The following is a 19542-nucleotide window of genomic DNA, read 5'->3' as shown; positions in this document are numbered from 1 at the left end:
CAGGTGCATTAATATGGAAAAACACAGGCTTTGGAATAATACAGTTGAAATCTGAGCTCCACATCTTACTAGCTGAGCAAGTTTCTCATTTCTCTGTCAGTTTCCTCATCTATCAAACATAATATAACAGTACCTTCTACTCAGAGTGTTATGAGAATTAAATGAGAAAAATGCATGTAGAGTACTCGGCATTTCTTCTGGAATACATTAAGTACCAATGAATACCAGTTATAAGTAATAATTATTACTTGAAAACATCCTTTGACTACTACAACAAAATTTTACTGTACTTAAATTAAGCTTAATAAAATCATAACAGGAAAAGTTTATTCCTAAAGCTTTTTCTTTTTTATTATAATTTCAAGTAATTAGTTGTCATTATAATTTCAAGTAATCTGTCATTAACTTGTAATATTTTTCTTGCTTGTGTTAAAAAAAAAAGAAAGTAAACTATCTTTATACCAAGAACTATTGCAAACTAAAAAGTAAACATGGTCCTGGATCCTCTGTCAGTCTGTAAAATAAACAGGCAGCAAAGATGGTGAAACATATGTAAGCAGGAGTTTTATTTTTTGATTTTAAAATTAATTTTTATACAGTATATTTAATTCCCATTTCTATATTTCCTAAACTTCACATTTTCTCTAACTTTACACTAATCCTTTCTTCAAACCATTTACACTAATCTTCAAACCATTTTCCCTGTCTCCATAGGCATTAAAATGAATAATTCAAGGATAATTTTTTCCCCTACAATCGTCCACAAGAAATCATCCCAGTTTCTTATTGTTTTTGTTCTATCCAGATTATAATAAAAGCTAGAAAATTGCTTCTATGAAATTCGATAGCTTGCTGCAGCTGACAACAGTTAGCCGTTCTGCTAAACCATGCGTGACACCCAGTAAATCACATCATTTATTTCAATGTGCTTTTCTATAATCTTATTCTGGAAGGCTCATTTGTTATATGCAGAAACCAGTGAAACGACATCCTTCCAGTGTTTCATATTTCCTGATTCATAATAGAATGACCTAAGTATGCACAAAGTCATGACATCAGAATTCATGTATATTATTTTCAAATGTGCATACTATTTCCAAAGCTTCTAAAAGATTTAACTCCTAGCTTAAAGTATGTCTGCTAGGCAAAACATGCACACAAATGTTTCCATGCCTAAATATATGCCCAAAAACTAAGAAAAAAAAAATCTGTTTAAAGACCCTTTTCATTAGATTTCAGGTGAAGTGAGCTTACAGAAGTTTAACTACGCACAGTTCATCATTTGATTCTCTTATACTCTGGAACTTCTCCTGATGTATCATGGAACTTCTGAAGAAAGACCTGGATTTAAATCTTAGGTCTGCCACTTAATAGCTACGTCACCCTGGACAATTTTTAATTTCCTCAGCTCCTATTTTCCCATCTATAAAATCAAATCAATATCACCTACCTCATAGGTTGTTGGCAAGATTAAATAACACAATGCATATCAAACTGTCATGTAAAAAAAAAAAAAAACCAAACTGTCATGTAATAGGGTCATGCTGCAGCTAAGTGCCTAGCACATACTAAGCATCTGAATTTTAGCTTTCATCATTAATGTTGGTATTTTAAGCACAGTGACAATAATTTGATAAAATATAACCTAAGTTAATTTTTTAAACATAAGATCTTGTCTTTAAATAAAACTTCTTTGCTTAGAATATCCACTTTCAAAACCATCACACAAAAGACTGACTACTGACTTTCTGCTCAGGCTCCTCTGTCTACTGAGGATGCCCTTTCCATGCCTCCTCTTTATTTTCTTCCTCCAATCTCTGAATCCCTACTCTTTAAATCATTGTTGAGTTATGGGAGATGCAGATGTAGATATCGTATGTAGATCTCGTAACTAAAATATAAGTAAACAAGTGCTGAAAATGAAGAACTTCATAACAGGGACTCAAATATTTGTCAATTCAAAGATTGGACAGCTATAAGCACAACGCAAAATAATTTCACATCTTCCTTTTCTAAAGAATCTACTGCTGGGTGCTCTAAGAACTAAAAAATAAGTATAACTAAAAGTGACAATTCTTTGAGTATTTGCTAATCAAGAGGATTTCTAAGTCCAAAAAAAGCAGTTTGGGAACACTGTCATACTTATAGATTAAAATCTCATTCCTAAAGAGAATTTAGCAAGAGTGCTATGCTTTCTAGAAATTTAACCTAATATAAGATATTAATTTTACAGTCAAGAAAGTGCAGTCAGAAGTTAATAAAAACTTTACTGAAGAAATCAAAAGTTGATAACCTTATCAAGTATATTAGAAATCCAGCCATTGTACACTTAAAAATCAGAGTATTTTCTATATGTCTGACAAGACTATGGACAAATAATAGACATTTTTCCAAGTTACTATAAGAAATATATACTTTTAGGACTTCCCTGGCGGTCCAGTGGTTAAGACTCCACGCTTCCACTGCAAGGGACACGGGTTCAATCCCCTGGTTTGGGAACCAAGATCCCACATGCCACGTGGTGCAGCCAAAGATTTTTAAAAAAAAAAGAAAGAAATACATAATTTTTTCAAAGTTAAAGAATAAGTTAAACTTACCTGAACTTTATACTACCTGAATATCTGAAGCATAACTATGCAACCTAGAAGTAGTAGAAAATGATACAACGTAACTTTATTATATGCTCTATTCCACTGAAGGTATCAAATTCAAAAATGACTTACCCTTTGAGCTCTTTCTTTTAAATCTTGATCTTGAGCTAAAAGCGATTCCAATTTTTTCTGAATGTCTGTAAGTTTTTCTGGATTGATTCTTTTGTAACAAAAAGATAAAGATTAAACTAAGACATCTCAATTTTAGAAACTGAAAACAGTATACAGTATTTTCTATTTTCCTCAGTATTTTTAAAATCTATAACATTATTTCTCATCTATGACCCAGATTAGACTGAAATTACACTAGACAGAAATTTGACTCTGCATATTTTGAATAATGCAGGAAAAAAATGTAAAATTCACATTTTCTCTAAACAACCCATGCTGAGTGACTGAAAGATTAGGTTAACACCACAATTAGCAATGTTCACTTCTTAAGTCTTTAAGGATAGAAAGTAGCCTCTTGTGGGAGGTGGATCATCAATGAAATGGAATAAATGAAAGCAAACGTCACTTTTATACAATTTCCGTTTTCAGTCAAATACCATAAAACAAAAGTCAAATAATAAACAAGTAGCCAAGGATATAAATATTGTTTTCCTTATCTAGAAATCAGGCATAACATAATAGAATGGTTACTTAAATCTGCCCGGGGTTTAGAATGAAAATTACAGGAAAGAATGTAATTCTTACAAGCATCTATTCTAGGTTTCACAAAGGAACTTCCACTTGTTTCCCTGATTTTAGACTGAACAATTTTGTTCCTGAAAAGCTGGAGTGGTAATAGGTGGTGGCAGATGAGGTGTTTTTTACTTTTTTTAATTACAGAAAATATCAAAATATACAAAGGTAGAAAACTTTCACTCAGCCTCAACAATTATCAACTCACATCCAATCTTGTTTCATCTAAACTCTTATCCACTCCTCCACCACATCTAACCACCCTCCCAAGTTACTTTCCTCCAGATGAAAGCAGGGTGTTTCAAGGGCCCCAATATAAGTGAGACTACAATCAATTCTGCTGACACTCAATCTAAACATCTTCAATGACAGGAGAGGACAATCCTCTGAAATAGACAGACAACCCCAAAAATAAGTTCAGCCAAGAGGTTTAATTCTTTCAACCATCAATGCCTCCTGATGCTAACAAGGTCTCTTTTTCATCTTGTTTTCTCCGATGACAGTCTTCTAAAAAAGTTGTTAAAAACAAAGCAAACAAAAAGTCCAAAATCATAGAGCAGAAAAGCTTAGAGGGAGGAGGGAATTAGGTATACATAATTAGGCATAATAATTTCATGCCTTCATTTTTCTAACAATAATATCAAGACAGCAAATAGTTCTTACTTGATTTCCTTCACAGGCACTTTCTTCTGAAGAAGCTGCTGCACCATCCCTTTTTCTTCTGAGGGAAGCAAAATTAATAAAGCTTCACCATCCTCTTTGTACCTAAACAAAAAACAAACAAAATCCCTTCCACATTAATGCCATCTGCACTTTACATTTTAACAGTTTGATGAACAGGTAACAAGAAAGCAAGTTCACCAAATTAGTAAATATGAGGAATACCATTTTTTTTAACTTCTGTGACAACAGAAAACTAGGGCTCTTGAACACCTTTTTCAAAATTCATCACTAGTTACAATTCCCATTGATTTTTAGGCTATACCACAGTAGAAGAAACAAATCAATTAAGAAGAATTTCTTAAATAACGGTCTACCTATAGCAAGGAGACAATTTCTCATTCAAGTCACAAGACTGATGTAATAAAATTAATCATTTAATAAACATGGCTCCCAATACATTAAGGAAATCTAATCATCTTCCTGGAAATTTTTCTTCTACCTTGGGAATAACATGGTTCAGAGTTCAGAGGCATCAGTTATAAGGAATGGATCTCTGCTCCGCTGAAAAACTTACTACCTCTAATCCATGATTTCTCTTCCTTCACCTAGTATATAGGTGCACCATCAAAAATTTCTATGTAAGTGGGCCATAAGGCACCCCATAGTTACTTAAGCTTCTTGTGCTACTTATATACAGATTTCCTGGATACCTTAGATATTACATGAAAGCAGTAAGACAGAATAGAATCAGGTATTTGTAGAAATTTCTTAAAGACAAAGAATTCTCTTCAGGGTTCATGCTATAAATATGAGGGGCAAATAAATTTTTATAGTTAACCAAATAAACTATTTACTGAAAAACTTTGTGCCAGGTATAAATTATGAAGAACACAAATAAATAGAAGATGAATATCCCTGCCTTCAGTGATCCAACAATATGGTTACCAGAAAAGACAAACTCACACAAAAGCAAGAGCCTCAAAAAACAGTCCCAAAATGGTAAATCACCAAGTGTCAAAGGATAACCACTGGCAATAAAGCGCCATGAACTCAGAAGTGAAAGGAGGACACTAAGGGTTAGCCAGAGAAAAAGAGAAACATGTCACAGCAGATGGAATTTGACGTGGGCCTTAAAAATGGATAGAAAGGGAAAAGCTAAGGTATTCCAAAGAGGAAAAATGGCATGAACAAAGGAGCGGGAATCAGAAAATACAAGACAAACACAGAGTAAACTAAAGATAGGAGAAATTCAACTGAAGCCAGTGTATGTAAGTGCACAGCAGGAAAGACTGCCGGAAGGTACATGAGAGTCTGGTTTTAGAGGACCTTGGATAAGTCTCTAGAGAGACCAACTACCACTGTATATAAGCAGACCTTTATCACTGTACACTGGAGGGAATATGACTTTGTTGACTTACTGTCAATCCAAAGACTGAAGAGCAATTTTTACCTCACATGTTGATTTCAAAATTCTATTCCTACACAAAAGGGTAAAAAAACTCCAGTGTAATAGCATTACAAAAGTATGTGTTTATATATTTTTATGTGTACCCAGACACATAGAAAAGTATGAAATAAAACATCAAAAGTATTAAAAGGTTAAAGTTAATTCATAAATTTAAAAAAATTAAGGGGCTACTATATACCAGGCACTGAAATAGAGTGATAAAACAGATACAGTTCTGGCTGTCACAGAGCTTACAGACTATTAGGGATAGACATAAAACCCGTAATAACAACAAAGTGATATGACTGCTACAGTAGACATATGGGAAGCTACAAAAACACATAACACAGAGCTCTACACAATGTGCTCTAGGAGTTTAAAAAAAAAAAAGAAAGAAAAAACTGCCCTGAGAAAATGACATCTAAGAGCTGAAATTTAAAGAACAATTAGGAATTAGTCAACTGTTAGAGGAGAGTCAAGTTTTCCAGGGAGAAAACAGCATTTGAGAGAGTCCGATGGGTAGTTTTGTCTACTTTGTGCTTGTTTGTTTATTCCATGTTTTCTAAATGCTTGTGTATTAAACAGGGAGATGAAAGTAATTAAGCATACATTTACTCCTTTTACAAAGAATCTGTTTCACAACTGAAAAACTTCTTCACTGTATTTTAATACAGACTAGTATGACTCAAATGTTTCATCTTAATTTACTATGAAGAAATATGAATTTAAAGCATTTCCCCTAAGCAATGTTGGACTAAACTATCTGTGAGCAGAAATTATTAGTCTATGAAGTAGTGAGGTACCTGAACAAACAAGATATCTGAGAGACATCACAACTACTGAAATTCTAAAATTTTACCAAGGACAGGGTGAAGGTCAAAGAGGACACAGATCAGTCAATACTGACTCACTATGTATGCACTTACCAAATACCCTCAAAGCAGACCGACTCTTGAAGTAAAATCAGTTACCTTCATAAGTAAAAAAGCTTATTTCATGTGGTACAAAGAAAAACAATTAGGAATAAGGGAGATGAGTGGGTTGAAGGATAACACACGCTTCTAACATTCCACATCCAAATTCAGAGATGGAGAAAGAAAATAAAAAGGCTTCCAAAGTCTACTTAGGCCAGAGCTGTAGCAAAGGGGTAAAGAGAAATCTCTAGGATATCAAAAGGGAATCCAATGAAGATCTCAATCTTCAGACTGACTCATAAGCAAAAATAAGTCTAACCATCTACATCTATCTTATCTACCCATTCATGCATCCAGGGACAATCTAGGAGGATAAGTCACGAGTAATGTCACCAAGGGGTCATATTCAAACCTTTAACAGAATATACCTAACAGAATATACACATAAAAGGCTAAGGTTAAGACAGACTGCAACACTGAAATTTAGAAGAAAAAGATTCCCAAAGGAAAATGGAAAAACATGTCCAAAGTCGAATCCCACAAAGCAAGCATCTTTTAATAAAGATCATCACTGGTTATTTTACCTATTTTACATCACACACATCTTTTCCCAGAAACAATGTAAAGCACAAATTATCTCCCACATACCAACACCCAAAATTTTCCAGTAAGCTTTTATTACAAAAAGAAGAGCACTTTTAAAAAAGCATAAGCACATTTGCCCCCCTTTTTAAAAAATGCTTACAAGAATAATCTATTTACCCATGAGCTAGCTTTTATATTTCCAAAGCAATATCCAAGACCCAAGGCTAAATATATGCATAGAGAAATAAATGTTCTTCATAAGACCTACATTTTAAAGTTCTATATATTTAGACAGATTATTTTAAGAAACACTGTAGGCATCAAAAAAAAAAAAAAAAAGCCCTGCATCTGAAACAAAACAAAAAGTCTCATTTTTACCATCAGTGTTAATACCATCAGTTACATTTATGTAACTCTTCAGAATTTATGATAAGCTTCATTTTACATTAATTTGCCAATCTTAAAAGCAAGCAACCAATTGAGGAAGCAAATAAAAAAGTTCCTGAAAGGCCAAGAAATTGGCCTAAATAAATAAATAATCAGCTGATGACTACATAATGAGCTGATGACTACACTTTCACTTCCATACTCCTTTTCAACTATAGCAGGATTCTGTCCGGAAAGAAGGATCCTCAATAGGTTGACCGTAACTGTCTGATATCAGGAAACTTATTTCTACACCCTACAGCTCACTTGTATCTCTAGCTAAATTAGGAGATCCAAACCACTGACTCTTGGATCCCAATGGTAATTCTTCCAATGAAATAACCTTGAAACAATATGGCCAGAGGAAGGGAAAAAGGCCTTGCCATTCTGGCAATAGTTTGCCTTCTACCCAAGAACCATTAATCCACCAATTCAGATTCCTCAACACAAACTCCATTCTAGTTGAGTCTTTAAATGGCCCTTAAACCTTGCTCACTCCTACCTTCAACAACTGCTGCAGCAGGATCTGACAGTGTTCACAACTGCCACTCTGAGTTCTCCCAGCCTGGTTCTCCAGGTTATCAATCAGGTTATAAAAGAATGTTTAGAAGGATTCGACTTTTGTAATTTAAAAAAATATATATACAAACATACACGAAAAAGAAATTTTTCTAGGTGGTAGAATTTGGGTGGTTTAACTGTTTTGCCCATTGTCTCAAATTTGTATAATAAATAAGCATGTCTTTTGTAATAAAACACAAGTTAGTAAAAACTTTATAAGCTTTAAAAATCTACATCTAACTCTTACCTTGTTTAACACATCCTAGTACTACCAATATTAGTGTATTCTCTTATCTTGACCATTAAATTAACATGTATGAATTTGACTTTCAGACCTAACATATATCGTATGTACCTAAAAGCTGGTGACTAAATATTTGGTGGGTGAAAAAATGCAAACAAACCACTAGATGTTGCACTAGCAGATGAAATACTGGATTTGGAATCAACAGAACTGATTTCAAGTTCCAGTTCTACTATTCATTAGCTTTATAAACTTGGATAATGAGTCATTTTATCACTATATATTGTATTTTCTTATTTATAAATTATACAGTTTGAGTGAGATGATCTAGGTCCCTTTAGGACCTTAATTCTAACACCTGTGACTGTATTAATATACTAGTCATTGTTCACAATACAAGTATGATCAAGAGGTGGAGAAATGGAGACAACTGTTGGTCACACTCTGCTATTCCACAGCCCTTCTCTCTTTTGTCCCCGCCCTGTGTCTGCTTCTATTCTCCCTATGCCTTAGCCTTACCTGTGGCAACCAGCCCCAAGAGCTCCTATCACTGTGGGAGGACAGTGCAGTCAGCCATACAGAGGCAGACAGACAGCCATAAGAATCAGAGTCCAATTGTTCTGCTCCTCCTGCACAACGTGGTACAAAGCAGAGCTTATTCCAGGATCTAAAGATACTACACTAGATTTAAAAAATAAAAAGACAGACTGGGAAATATTCCAGGAAAGATGAAGTCATCTGCAGCCTAAGATCTTAGAAATACAAACAGGTATACCACATAGGCTCAACAGTTTGACAAATGAGGTTCACCATAAAATAACTGGAAAGAAGCCAAGCTGGCTAACATGCATTGCATGAAAAGCTTCTAGCAAACTGAGTAAGTATAAGGATTTATGAAGTTCACAGGGTAAGGGTAGAAAACATTAAACTCTGTCAACTCTGTCCCCAGAAAAGAATTTTTTTTTTTTGAAAAACACTAAAGTTTTAATAGATTAAAAAGAAAAAGAAAATCTATACAAAAGTGGTACTGATACTACCTAAAATTATACTTTTAGGAACCTGAGAGATATGATCAATCCCATTTTACAAGAGAAGAAACTGAGGCTTAAAGAGGTTAAGAACACAAGTTCAAAGGGTACACAGCCATCAGGTGACAGAGCCATGTCCAAACCTAAACTTCTTGACTTTTAAGGACAGTGTTTGATCAACTATGGGATATCTGTCTCTCACAGTCCAAATAAAGAAGGAAAATGCATATATTTTTAGTTTATCCTCATGACCATGAATGGCAGCAAACTTAAATAGAAATATCTACTTTCCTTCTCCAAGTACCTGCCTTTCATACATTCTAGAAGCCCTGCATGGAAGCAACGGCCACTAGACTTCATTAAATGAAAACGACTAGTTTGGGGCACACTGACAAGAACATGAGCTGTAGAGTCAGAAAGACCCAAGTATAAACCCCAGCCATGGTACTTCCTGAGTGATCTTAGACACATTTTACCTCACAATCTCTGAGAAACAGTTTTTTAATACGAAGACCTCTCTCATAAGGTTATTATAAAGGCTAAATGAGTTCATTCATATTCACCCAGCTATGTGTTAGGAAGTGAATGGCTAAGCCACAACCCATCTTTCACTGTGGAGGTGCAGAAGAGGGCAGGGAAGAAGCTACCCTGGCCAAAAAAACAAGTGATATAGTCAAACCTCCTCGTAAACATACCAATGACAAGCCTCCTGGGAAACAAACATAGTAGATCTGCTAGCATGAGAGTCCTCATCTATGAGATACTAAGACGATGTACCAGGTTTGTTTACAGTCTATGCATTTAAGGAGTAGGTCTCTGGGATCAGCTTTGTAACTATACCAGTGGCCCATCGGTGTAAATGATAAACCTCATATATCACTTAGAGACTCTGAGGTTAATCTGGGCCACAGCACACCCTGATGTGGCAAGAATGCACCTGTGGAGCTGTAATGGAGGTCCCAGACCTCTTCCTGCCTTCACCTATACCGCGTGATTACCTTTGTACTTGAAATTACATACTAGTGAAGTTTGACATTAGGTGTGGTAGGCAGCTTCTAAATTACTGGCTCCCAATACAGTAAGTTCCCTACACACAAATCTTCAAGTTGCGAGCTTTCAAAGGTGCAAACGTGCATTCACGTGTCCAATCACGTAAGTTAGTTCATGTGTCTGGTGTACATTGTCTGGTGTACATTGTCTGGTGTGCATGCATCCTCTACAAGTGGTTATGCTCTTGTGTACTTTACTGTACAGTACTGTATAGAGTACAGTAATACTATAAAGTATCGTTATTTCAAGCTAGATCTGCAAGAGGACTTCATTGAACCCTTTGCTGTACAACACGAGGAGTTTACTAATGAAGATCTGATGGAATTGGAGGCCCAGAGAAGGGACCAAGAGAGACAAGAGGAAGAAGTAACTGAAGAACCAAAGAGATTCACGACGCAGGAAATGGCAAGGGGATTTTCTTTATTTAAGGAGGCACTGGTAAGTTTTTCAGGCATAGGACCCTAACGTAGAACGGTACACAAAGGTTGCAGCAGCTCTTCAAAATGCAATCCAGTGCTACCACGCCATCTATGATGAGAAAAAAAGAGCTACTACCCAGACATCACTGGATTGTTTTTTCAAGAGGGTAGAGAGAGTTGAATCCAACAAGGAACCAGAACCTGTGCCATCAACGTCAGGCATGAGTGAAACTGCAGCTTGCCCTACGTCTCCCACTGCTGACAATCCTTCAGCTCTACCATCTCCCACCTCCTCTCCCTCCTCCAGTCAGTAACTCTTCTTGTACTTCTTGTACTATACTCTTCTTGTACTATACTACTGTACTCTTCAAGGTACTGTACTGTAAGATTTAAAATGTTTTCTTTATTTTTTGTGTTTGTTTTTTATGTATTATTTGTGTGAAAAGTATTATAAACCTATTACAGTACAGTACTATATAGCCGATTGTGTTGGTTGGGTACCTAGGCTAACTTTGTTGGACTTACAAATTGGACTTATGAATGCGCTCTCGGAACGGAACTCGTTTGTATGCAGGGGACTTAACTGTAATCTGGGCCTCCTGGCCAAGATGAAGTGTTGACACTGCTCTTGGCAATGATTTTTTGTGTGTGACACCAAAAGCAAAGGCAACAAAAGCAAAAACAAACAAGTGGGACTACATCAAACTAAAAAGTTCCTGCACAGAAAAGGAAACCATCGACAAAATAAAAAGACAACCTACTGAATGGGAGAAAATATTTGCAAACCATATATCTGGTAAGTTCTAAAATATTCAAGGGGGCTTCCCTGGTGGCGCAGTGGTTAAGAATCCACCTGCCAATGCAGGGGACACGGGTTGAAGCGCTGGTCGGGGCAGATCCCACATACTGTGGAGCAACTAAGCCCATGCACCACAACTACTGAGCCTGCACTCTAGAGCCCGAAAGCCACAGCTACTGAGCCTGCGTGCCACAACAACTGAAGCCCACGTGCCTAGAGCCCGTGCTCTGCAACAAGAGAAGCCACCGCAATGAGAAGCCTGCGCACCGCAACGAAGAGTAGCCCCCGCTCACCACAACTAGAGAAAAGCCCGCACGCAGCAACGAACACCCAACGCAGGCATAAATAAATAAATAAATTTAAAAAACCAAAATAAAATAAAATATTCAAGGAATTCACACAATAGCAAAAACCAAAGAATCTCATTCAAAAAATGGGCTTGAGGAGACATTTTTTTCAAAGAAGACATACAAATGGTCAACAGGTACATGAAAAGGTTCTTAACATCACTAACCATCAGAGAAAAGCAAATCAAAACCGCTATAAGATAATCACCTCACAACTGTCAGAATGGCTATTATACAGAAGGTTGGAAATGACAACTGTTGGCAAGGCTGTGGACAAAAGGGAATCCTTGTGCACTGTTGGTGGGAATGTAAATTGGTGCAGTCAGTACAGAAAACAGTATGGAGGTTCCTCAAAAAACTTAAAAATAGGTGGAGCTGGGGAACAGGGCGGAAGAGTAAGACGTGGAGATCACCTTCCTCCCCACAGATACATCAGAAATACATCTACATGTGGAACAACTCCTACAGAACACCTACTGAACGCTGGCAGAAGACCTCAGACCTCCCAAAAGGCAAGACAGTGCCCACATACCTGGGTAGGGCTAAAGAAAAAAGAATAAACAGAGACAAAAGAATAGGGACGGGACCTGCACCAGTGGGACGGAGCTGAGAGGGAGGAAAGGTTTCCACACACTAGGAAGCCCCTTCGCGGGCGGAGACTGCGGGTGGCGGAGGGGGAAGCTTCGGGGCTGCGGAAGAGAGCACAGCAACAGGGGTGCGGACGGCAAAGCGGAGAGATTCCCGCACAGATGATCGGTGCCGACGGGCACTCACCAGCCCGAGAGGCTTGTCTGCTCAACCGCCGGGGCGGACGGGGTTGGGAGGTGAGGCTCGGGCTTTGGTCGGAGCACAGGGAGAGGACTGGGGTTGGAGACGTGAACACAGCCTGCAGAGGGTTAGTGAAGCACGGCTAGCCGGGAGGGAGTCCAGGGAAAAGTCTGGACCTGCCGAAGAGGCAAGAGACTTTTTCTTCCCTCTTAGTTTCCTGCTGCGCGAGGAGAGGGGATTAAGAGCGCTGCTTAAAGGAGCTCCAGAGACGGGCGCAACCCGCGGCTAAAAGCGCGGACCCCAGAGACGGGCATGAGACGCTAAGGCTTCTGCTGCTGCCACCAAGAAGCCTGTGTGCGACCACAGGTCACTATCCACACCCCCCTTCGAGGGAGCCTGTGCAGCCCGCCACTGCCAGGGTCCCGGGACCCACGGACAACTTCCCGGAGAAAACGCACGGCGCGCCTCAGGCTGGTGCAACATCACGCCGGCCTCTGCCGGCGCAGGCTCGCCCCGCACTCCATACCCCTCCAACCCCACCGCCTGAGTGAGCCTGAGTCCCCGAAGCAGCTGCTCCTTTAACCCCGTCCTGTCAGAGCGAAGAACAGACGCCCTCTAGAGACCTGCACGCAGAGGCGGGGCCAAACCCAAAACTGAGCCCCGGGAGCTGTGAGAACAAAGAAGAGAAAGGGAAATCTCTCCCAGCAGCCTCAGAAGCAGCGGATTAAAGCTCCACAATCAACTTGATGTACCCTGCATCTGTGGAATACAGGAGTAGACAACGAATCATCCCAAATTGAGGAGGTGGACTTTGAGAGCAAGATTTATGACTTTTTCCCCTTTTCCTATTTTTGTGTGTATGTCTATGCTTCTGTGTGAGATTTTGTCTGTATAGCTTTGCTTCCACCATTTGTCCTAGGGTTCTATCCGTCCCTTATTTTTTTTTTTCTTTAAAAATGAATTTTTTTATTAATAATTATTTTTTACTTTAATAACTTTATTTTATCTTCCTTTATTTTATTTTACTTTACCTTCTTTCTTTCTTTCCTTCCTTCCCTCCCTCCTTTCTTTCTTTCTTTCTTTCCTTTCTTCCTTCCTTCCTTTCTTTCTTTCTACTTTTTCTCCCATTTATTCTGAGCCATGTGGAAGAAAGGCTCTTGGTGCTGCAGCCAGGAGTCAGTGCTGTGCCTCTGAGGTGGGTGAGCCAACTTCAGGACACTGGTCCACAAGAGACCTCCCAGCTCCACATAATATCAAATGGCAGAAATCTACCAGAGATCTCCATCTCAACACCAGCACCCAGCTTCACTAAACGACTAGCAAGCTACAGTGCTGGACTCCCTATGCCAAACAACTAGCAAGACAGGAACACAACCCCACCCATTAAAAGAGAGGCTGCCTAAAATCATAATAAGTCCACAGACACCCCAAAACACACCACCAGACGCGGACCTGCCCACCAGAAAGACAAGATCCACCTCATCCACCAGAACACAGGCACTAGTCCCCTCCACCAGGAAGCCTACACAACCCACTGAACCAACTTTAGCCACTGGGGACAGACACCAAAAACAACGGGAACTACGAACCTGCAGCCTGCAAAATGGAGACCCCAAAAACAGTAAGATAAGCAAAAATGAGAAGACAGAAAAACACACAGCAGATGAAGGAGCAAGATAAAAACCCACCAGACCTAACAAATGAACAGGAAATAGGCAGTCTACCTGAAAAAGAATTCAGAGTAATGATAGTAAAGATAATCCAAAATCTTGGAAATAGAATAGACAAAATGCAAGAAACATTTAACACGGACCTAGAGGAACTAAAGATGAAACAAGCAACGATGAACAACACAATAAATGAAATTAAAAATACTCTAGAAGGGATCAATAGCAGAATAACTGAGGCAGAAGAACGGATAAGTGACCTGGAAGATAAAATAGTGGAAATAACTACTGCAGAGCAGAATAAAGAAAAAAGAATGAAAAGAACTGAGGACAGTCTCAGAGACCTCTGGGACAACATTAAATGCACCAACATTTGAATTATAGGGGTTCCAGAAGAAGAAGAGAAAAAGCAAGGGACTGAGAGAATATTTGAAGAGATAATAGTTGAAAACTTCCCTAATATGGGAAAGGAAATAGTTAATCAAATCCAGGAAGCACAGAGAGTCCCATACAGGATAAATCCAAGGAGAAATACGCCAAGACACATATTAATCAAACTGTCAAAAACTAAATACAAAGAAAACATATTAAAAGCAGCAAGGGAAAAACAACATATATTACACAAGGGAATCCCCATAAGGTTAACAGCTGAACTTTCAGCAGAAACTCTACAAGCCAGAAGGGACTGGCAGGACATATTTAAAGTGATGAAGGAGAAAAACCTGCAACTAAGATTACTCTACCCAGCAAGGATCTCATTCAGATTTGATGGAGAAATTAAAACCTTTACAGACAAGCAAAAGCTTAGAGAGTTCAGCACCACCAAACTAGCTTTACAACAAATGCTAAAGGATCTTCTCTAGGCAAGAAACACAAGGGAAGGAAAAGACCTACAATAACGAACCCAAAACTATTAAGAAAATGGGAATAGGAACATACATATCGATAACTACCTTACATGTAAATGGACTAAATGCTCCAACCAAAAGACACAGATTGGCTGAATGGATACAAAAACAAGACCCATATATATGCAGTCTACAAGAGACCCACTTCAGACCTAGAGACACATACAGACTGAAAATGAGGGGATAGAAAAAGATATTCCATGCAAATGGAAACCAAAAGAAAGCTGGAGTAGCAATTCTCATATCAGACAAAATAGACTTTAAAATAAAGACTATTATAAGAGACAAAGAAGGACACTACATAATGATCAAGGGATCCATCCAAGAAGAAGATATAACAATTGTAAATATTTATGCACCCAACATAGGAGCACCTCAATACATAAGGCAAATACTAACAGCCATAAAAGGGGAAATCAACAGTAACACATTCATAGTAGGGGACTTCACCACCCCACTTTCATCAATGGACAGATCATCCAAAATGAAAATAAATAAGGAAACACAAACTTTAAAAAGAAATGAAGGAAACGATAGCAAAGATCAATAAAACTAAAAGCTGGTTCTTTGAGAAGATAAATAAAATTGATAAACTATTAGCCAGACTCATCAAGAAAAAAAGGGAGAAGACTCAAATCAATAGAATTAGAAATGAAAAAGGAGAAGTAACAACTGACACTGCAGAAATACAAAAGATCATGAGAGATTACTACAAGCAACTCTATGCCAATAAAATGGACAACCTGGAAGAAATGGACAAATTCTTAGAAATGCACAACCTGCCAAGACTGAATCAGGAAGAAATAGAAAATATGAACAGACCAATCACAAGCACTGAAATTGAAACTGTGATTAAAAATCTTCCAACAAACAAAAGCCCAGGACCAGATGGCTTCACAGGTGAATTCTATCAAACATTTAGAGAAGAGCTAACACCTATCCTTCTCAAACTCTTCCAAAATATAGCTGAGGGAGGAACACTCCCAAACTCATTCTACGAGGCCACCATCACCTTGATACCAAAACCAGACAAGGATGTCACAAAGAAAACTACAGGCCAATATCACTGATGAACACAGATGCAAAAATCGTCAACAAAATACTAGCAAACAGAATCCAACAGCACATTAAAAGGATCATCCATCATGATCAAGTGGGGTTTATTCCAGGAATGCAAGGATTCTTCAATATATGCAAATCTATCAACGTGATACACCATATTAACAAACTGAAAAACCATATGATCATCTCAATAGTTGCAGAGAAAACTTTCAACAAAATTCAACACCCATTTATGATAAAAACCCTGCAGAAAGTAGGCATAGAGGGAACTTTCCTCAACATAATAAAGGCCACATATGACAAACCCACAGCCAACATTGTCCTCAATGGTGAAAAACTGAAAGAATTTCCACTAAGATCAGGAACAAGACAAGGTTGCCCACTCTCACCACTCTTATTCAAAATAGTTTTAGAAGTTTTAGCCACAGCAATCAGAGAAGAAAAGGAAATAAAAGGAATCCAAATCGGAAAAGAAGAAGTAAAGCTGTCACTGTTTGCAGATGACATGATACTATACATAGAGAATCCTAAAGATGCTACCAGAAAACTACTAGAGCTAATCAGTGAATTTGGTAAAGTAGCAGGATACAAAATTAATGCATAGAAATCTCTGGCATTCCTATACACTAATGATGAAAAATCTGAAAGTGAAATCAAGAAAACACTCCCATTTACCATTGCAACAGATATGTAGGAATAAACCTACCTAAGGAGACAAAAGACCTGTATGCAGAAAATTATAAGACACTGATGAAAGAAATTAAAGATGATACAAATAGATGGAGAGATATACCATGTTCTTGGATTGGAAGAATCAACATTGTGAAAATGACTCTACTACCCAAAGCAATCTACAGATTCAATGAAATCCCTATCAAACTACCACTGGCATTTTTCACAGAACTAGAACAAAAAATTTCACAATTTGTATGGAAACACAAAAGACCCCGAATAGCCAAAGCAATCTTGAGAACGAAAAACGGAGCTGGAGGAATCAGGCTCCCTGACTTCAGACTATACTACAAAGCTACAGTAATCAAGACAGTATGGTACTGGCACAAAAACAGAAAGATAGATCAATGGAACAGGATAGAAAGCCCAGAGATAAACCCACGCACATATGGTCACCTTATCTTTGGTAAAGGAGGCAGGAATGTACAGTGGAGAAAGAACAGCCTCTTCAATAAGTGGTGCTGGGAATACAGGACAGGTACATGTAAAAGTATGAGATTAGATCACTCCCTAACACCATACACAAAAATAAGCTCAAAATGGATTAAGGACCTAAATGTAAGGCCAGAAACTATCAAACTCTTAGAGGAAAACATAGGCAGAACACTCTATGACAGAAATCACAGCAAGCTCCTTTTTGACCCACCTCCTAGAGAAATGGAAATAAAAACAAAAATAAACAAATGGGACCTAATGAAACTTCAAAGCTTTTGCACAGCAAAGGAAATCATAATCAAGACCCAAAGAAAACCCTCAGAATGGGAGAAAATATTTGCAAATGAAGCAACTGACAAAGGATTAATCTCCAAAATTTATAAGCAGCTCATGCAGCTCAATAACAAAAAAACAAACAACCCAATCCAAAAATGGGCAGAAGACCTCAACAGACATTTCTCCAAAGAAGATATACAGACTGCCAACAAACACATGAAAGAATGCTCAACATCATTCATCATTAGAGAAATGCAAATCAAAACTACAATGAGATATCATCTCACACCAGTCAGAATGGCCATCATCAAAAAATCTAGAAACAATAAATGCTGGAGATGGTGTGGAGAAAAGGGAACACTCTTGCACTGCTGGTGGGAATGTGAATTGGTTCAGCCACTATGGAGAACAGTATGGAGGCTCCTTAAAAAACTATAAACAGAACTACCATATGACCCAGCAATCCCACTACTGGGCATATACCCTGAGAAAACCATAATTCAAAAAGAGTCATGTACCAAAATGTTCATTGCAGCTCTATTTACAATAGCCCGGAGATGGAAACAACATAAGTGTCCATCACCGGATGAATGGATAAAGAAGATGTGTCACATATATACAATGGAATATTACTCAGCCATAAAAAGAAACGAAATTGAGCTATTTGTAATGAGGCGGATGGACCAAGAGTCTGTCGTACAGAGTGAAGTAAATCAGAAAGAGAAAGACAAATACCGTATGCTAACACATATATATGGAATTTAAGAAAAAAAGAAAAATGTCATGAAGAACCTAGGGGTAAGACAGGAATAAGGACACAGACCTACTAGAGAATGGACTTGAGGATACAGGGAGGGCGAAGGGTAAGCTGTGACATAGCGAGAGAGTGGCATGGACATATATACACTACCAAACGTAAAATAGATAGCTAGTGGGAAGCAGCCGCATAGCACAGGGAGATCAGCTCAGTGCTTTGCGACCACCTAGAGGGGTGGGATAGGGAGGGTGAGAGGGAGGGAGACGCAAGAGGTAAGAGATATGGGAACATATGTATATGTATAACTGATTCACTTTGTTATAAAGCAGAAACTAACACACCTTTGTAAAGCAATTATACTCCAATAAAGATGCAAAAAAATTAAAAATTAAAAATAGAACTACCATGTGATCCAGCAATTCCACTTCTGTGTATTTATCCAAAGAAAAGAATAACAATAACTCAAAAAGATATACGCACCCTCATGTTCACTGCAGCATTATTTACAATTGTCAAGATACGGAAGCAACCTAAGTGTCCACCAATGGTGAATGGATAAAGAAGATGTAGTATATATATACAATGGAATATTATTTTGTGTTAAAAAGAATGAAATTTTGCCATTTGCAACAACATGAAAGGACCTTAAGGGCATTACACTATAGAAAATATGTCAGGAGCAGGTGGGGCAAAAATAGATTTAAAAATATAAGTGAAATAAGTCAGAGGAAGACAAATACTGTATGATCTCACTTATATATGGAATCTAAAAACAAACAAACAAAAAACCAAGCTCATAGATACAGAGAACAGACTGGTGGTTGCCGGGGCTGGGGGCAAGGAGTAAACAATATGGGAGAAGGGGAACAAAATTTCAGTTATAAAATAAGTCATGCGGGCTTCCCTGGTGGTGCAGTGGTTGAGAGTCCGCCTGCCGATGCAGGGGACACAGTCCGGGAAGATCTCATATGCCGCGGAGCGGCTGGGCCCGTGAGCCATGGCCGCTGAGCCTGCGCGTCCGGAGCCTGCGCTCCGCAACAGGAGAGGCCACAACAGTGAGAGGCCCGCGTACCGCAAAAAAAAAAAGTCATGCAGATGTAATGTACAGCGCGGTGACTA

The 19542-nt window shown here is 38.2% G+C and overlaps 1 protein-coding gene across 2 annotated transcripts in view; it reads right to left on the bottom strand.

Moving 5' to 3' along the window:
- Positions 1-19542, bottom strand: part of DDX10 (DEAD-box helicase 10) — a 286697-nt gene that overhangs the window by 234547 nt on the left and 32608 nt on the right. The window contains exons 10-12 of one of the 2 annotated variants that reach the window (XM_079930173.1): positions 3999-4100; positions 2724-2811; positions 2416-2487 (exon numbers count right to left, since the gene is read on the bottom strand). In XM_079930173.1, coding sequence (XP_079786299.1) covers positions 2416-2487; positions 2724-2811; positions 3999-4100 — 262 coding nt within the window. The remainder of the gene's footprint in view (positions 1-2415; positions 2488-2723; positions 2812-3998; positions 4101-19542) is intronic. The other variant, XM_079930174.1, reaches the window with a different exon arrangement.

This window comes from Stenella coeruleoalba (assembly GCF_951394435.1).
Source record: "Stenella coeruleoalba genome assembly, chromosome: 8".
Lineage (NCBI taxonomy): Eukaryota > Metazoa > Chordata > Mammalia > Artiodactyla > Delphinidae > Stenella > Stenella coeruleoalba.
Note: the sequence above shows the minus strand (reverse complement) of the source record. Positions and strands in the feature narration are given on the sequence as shown.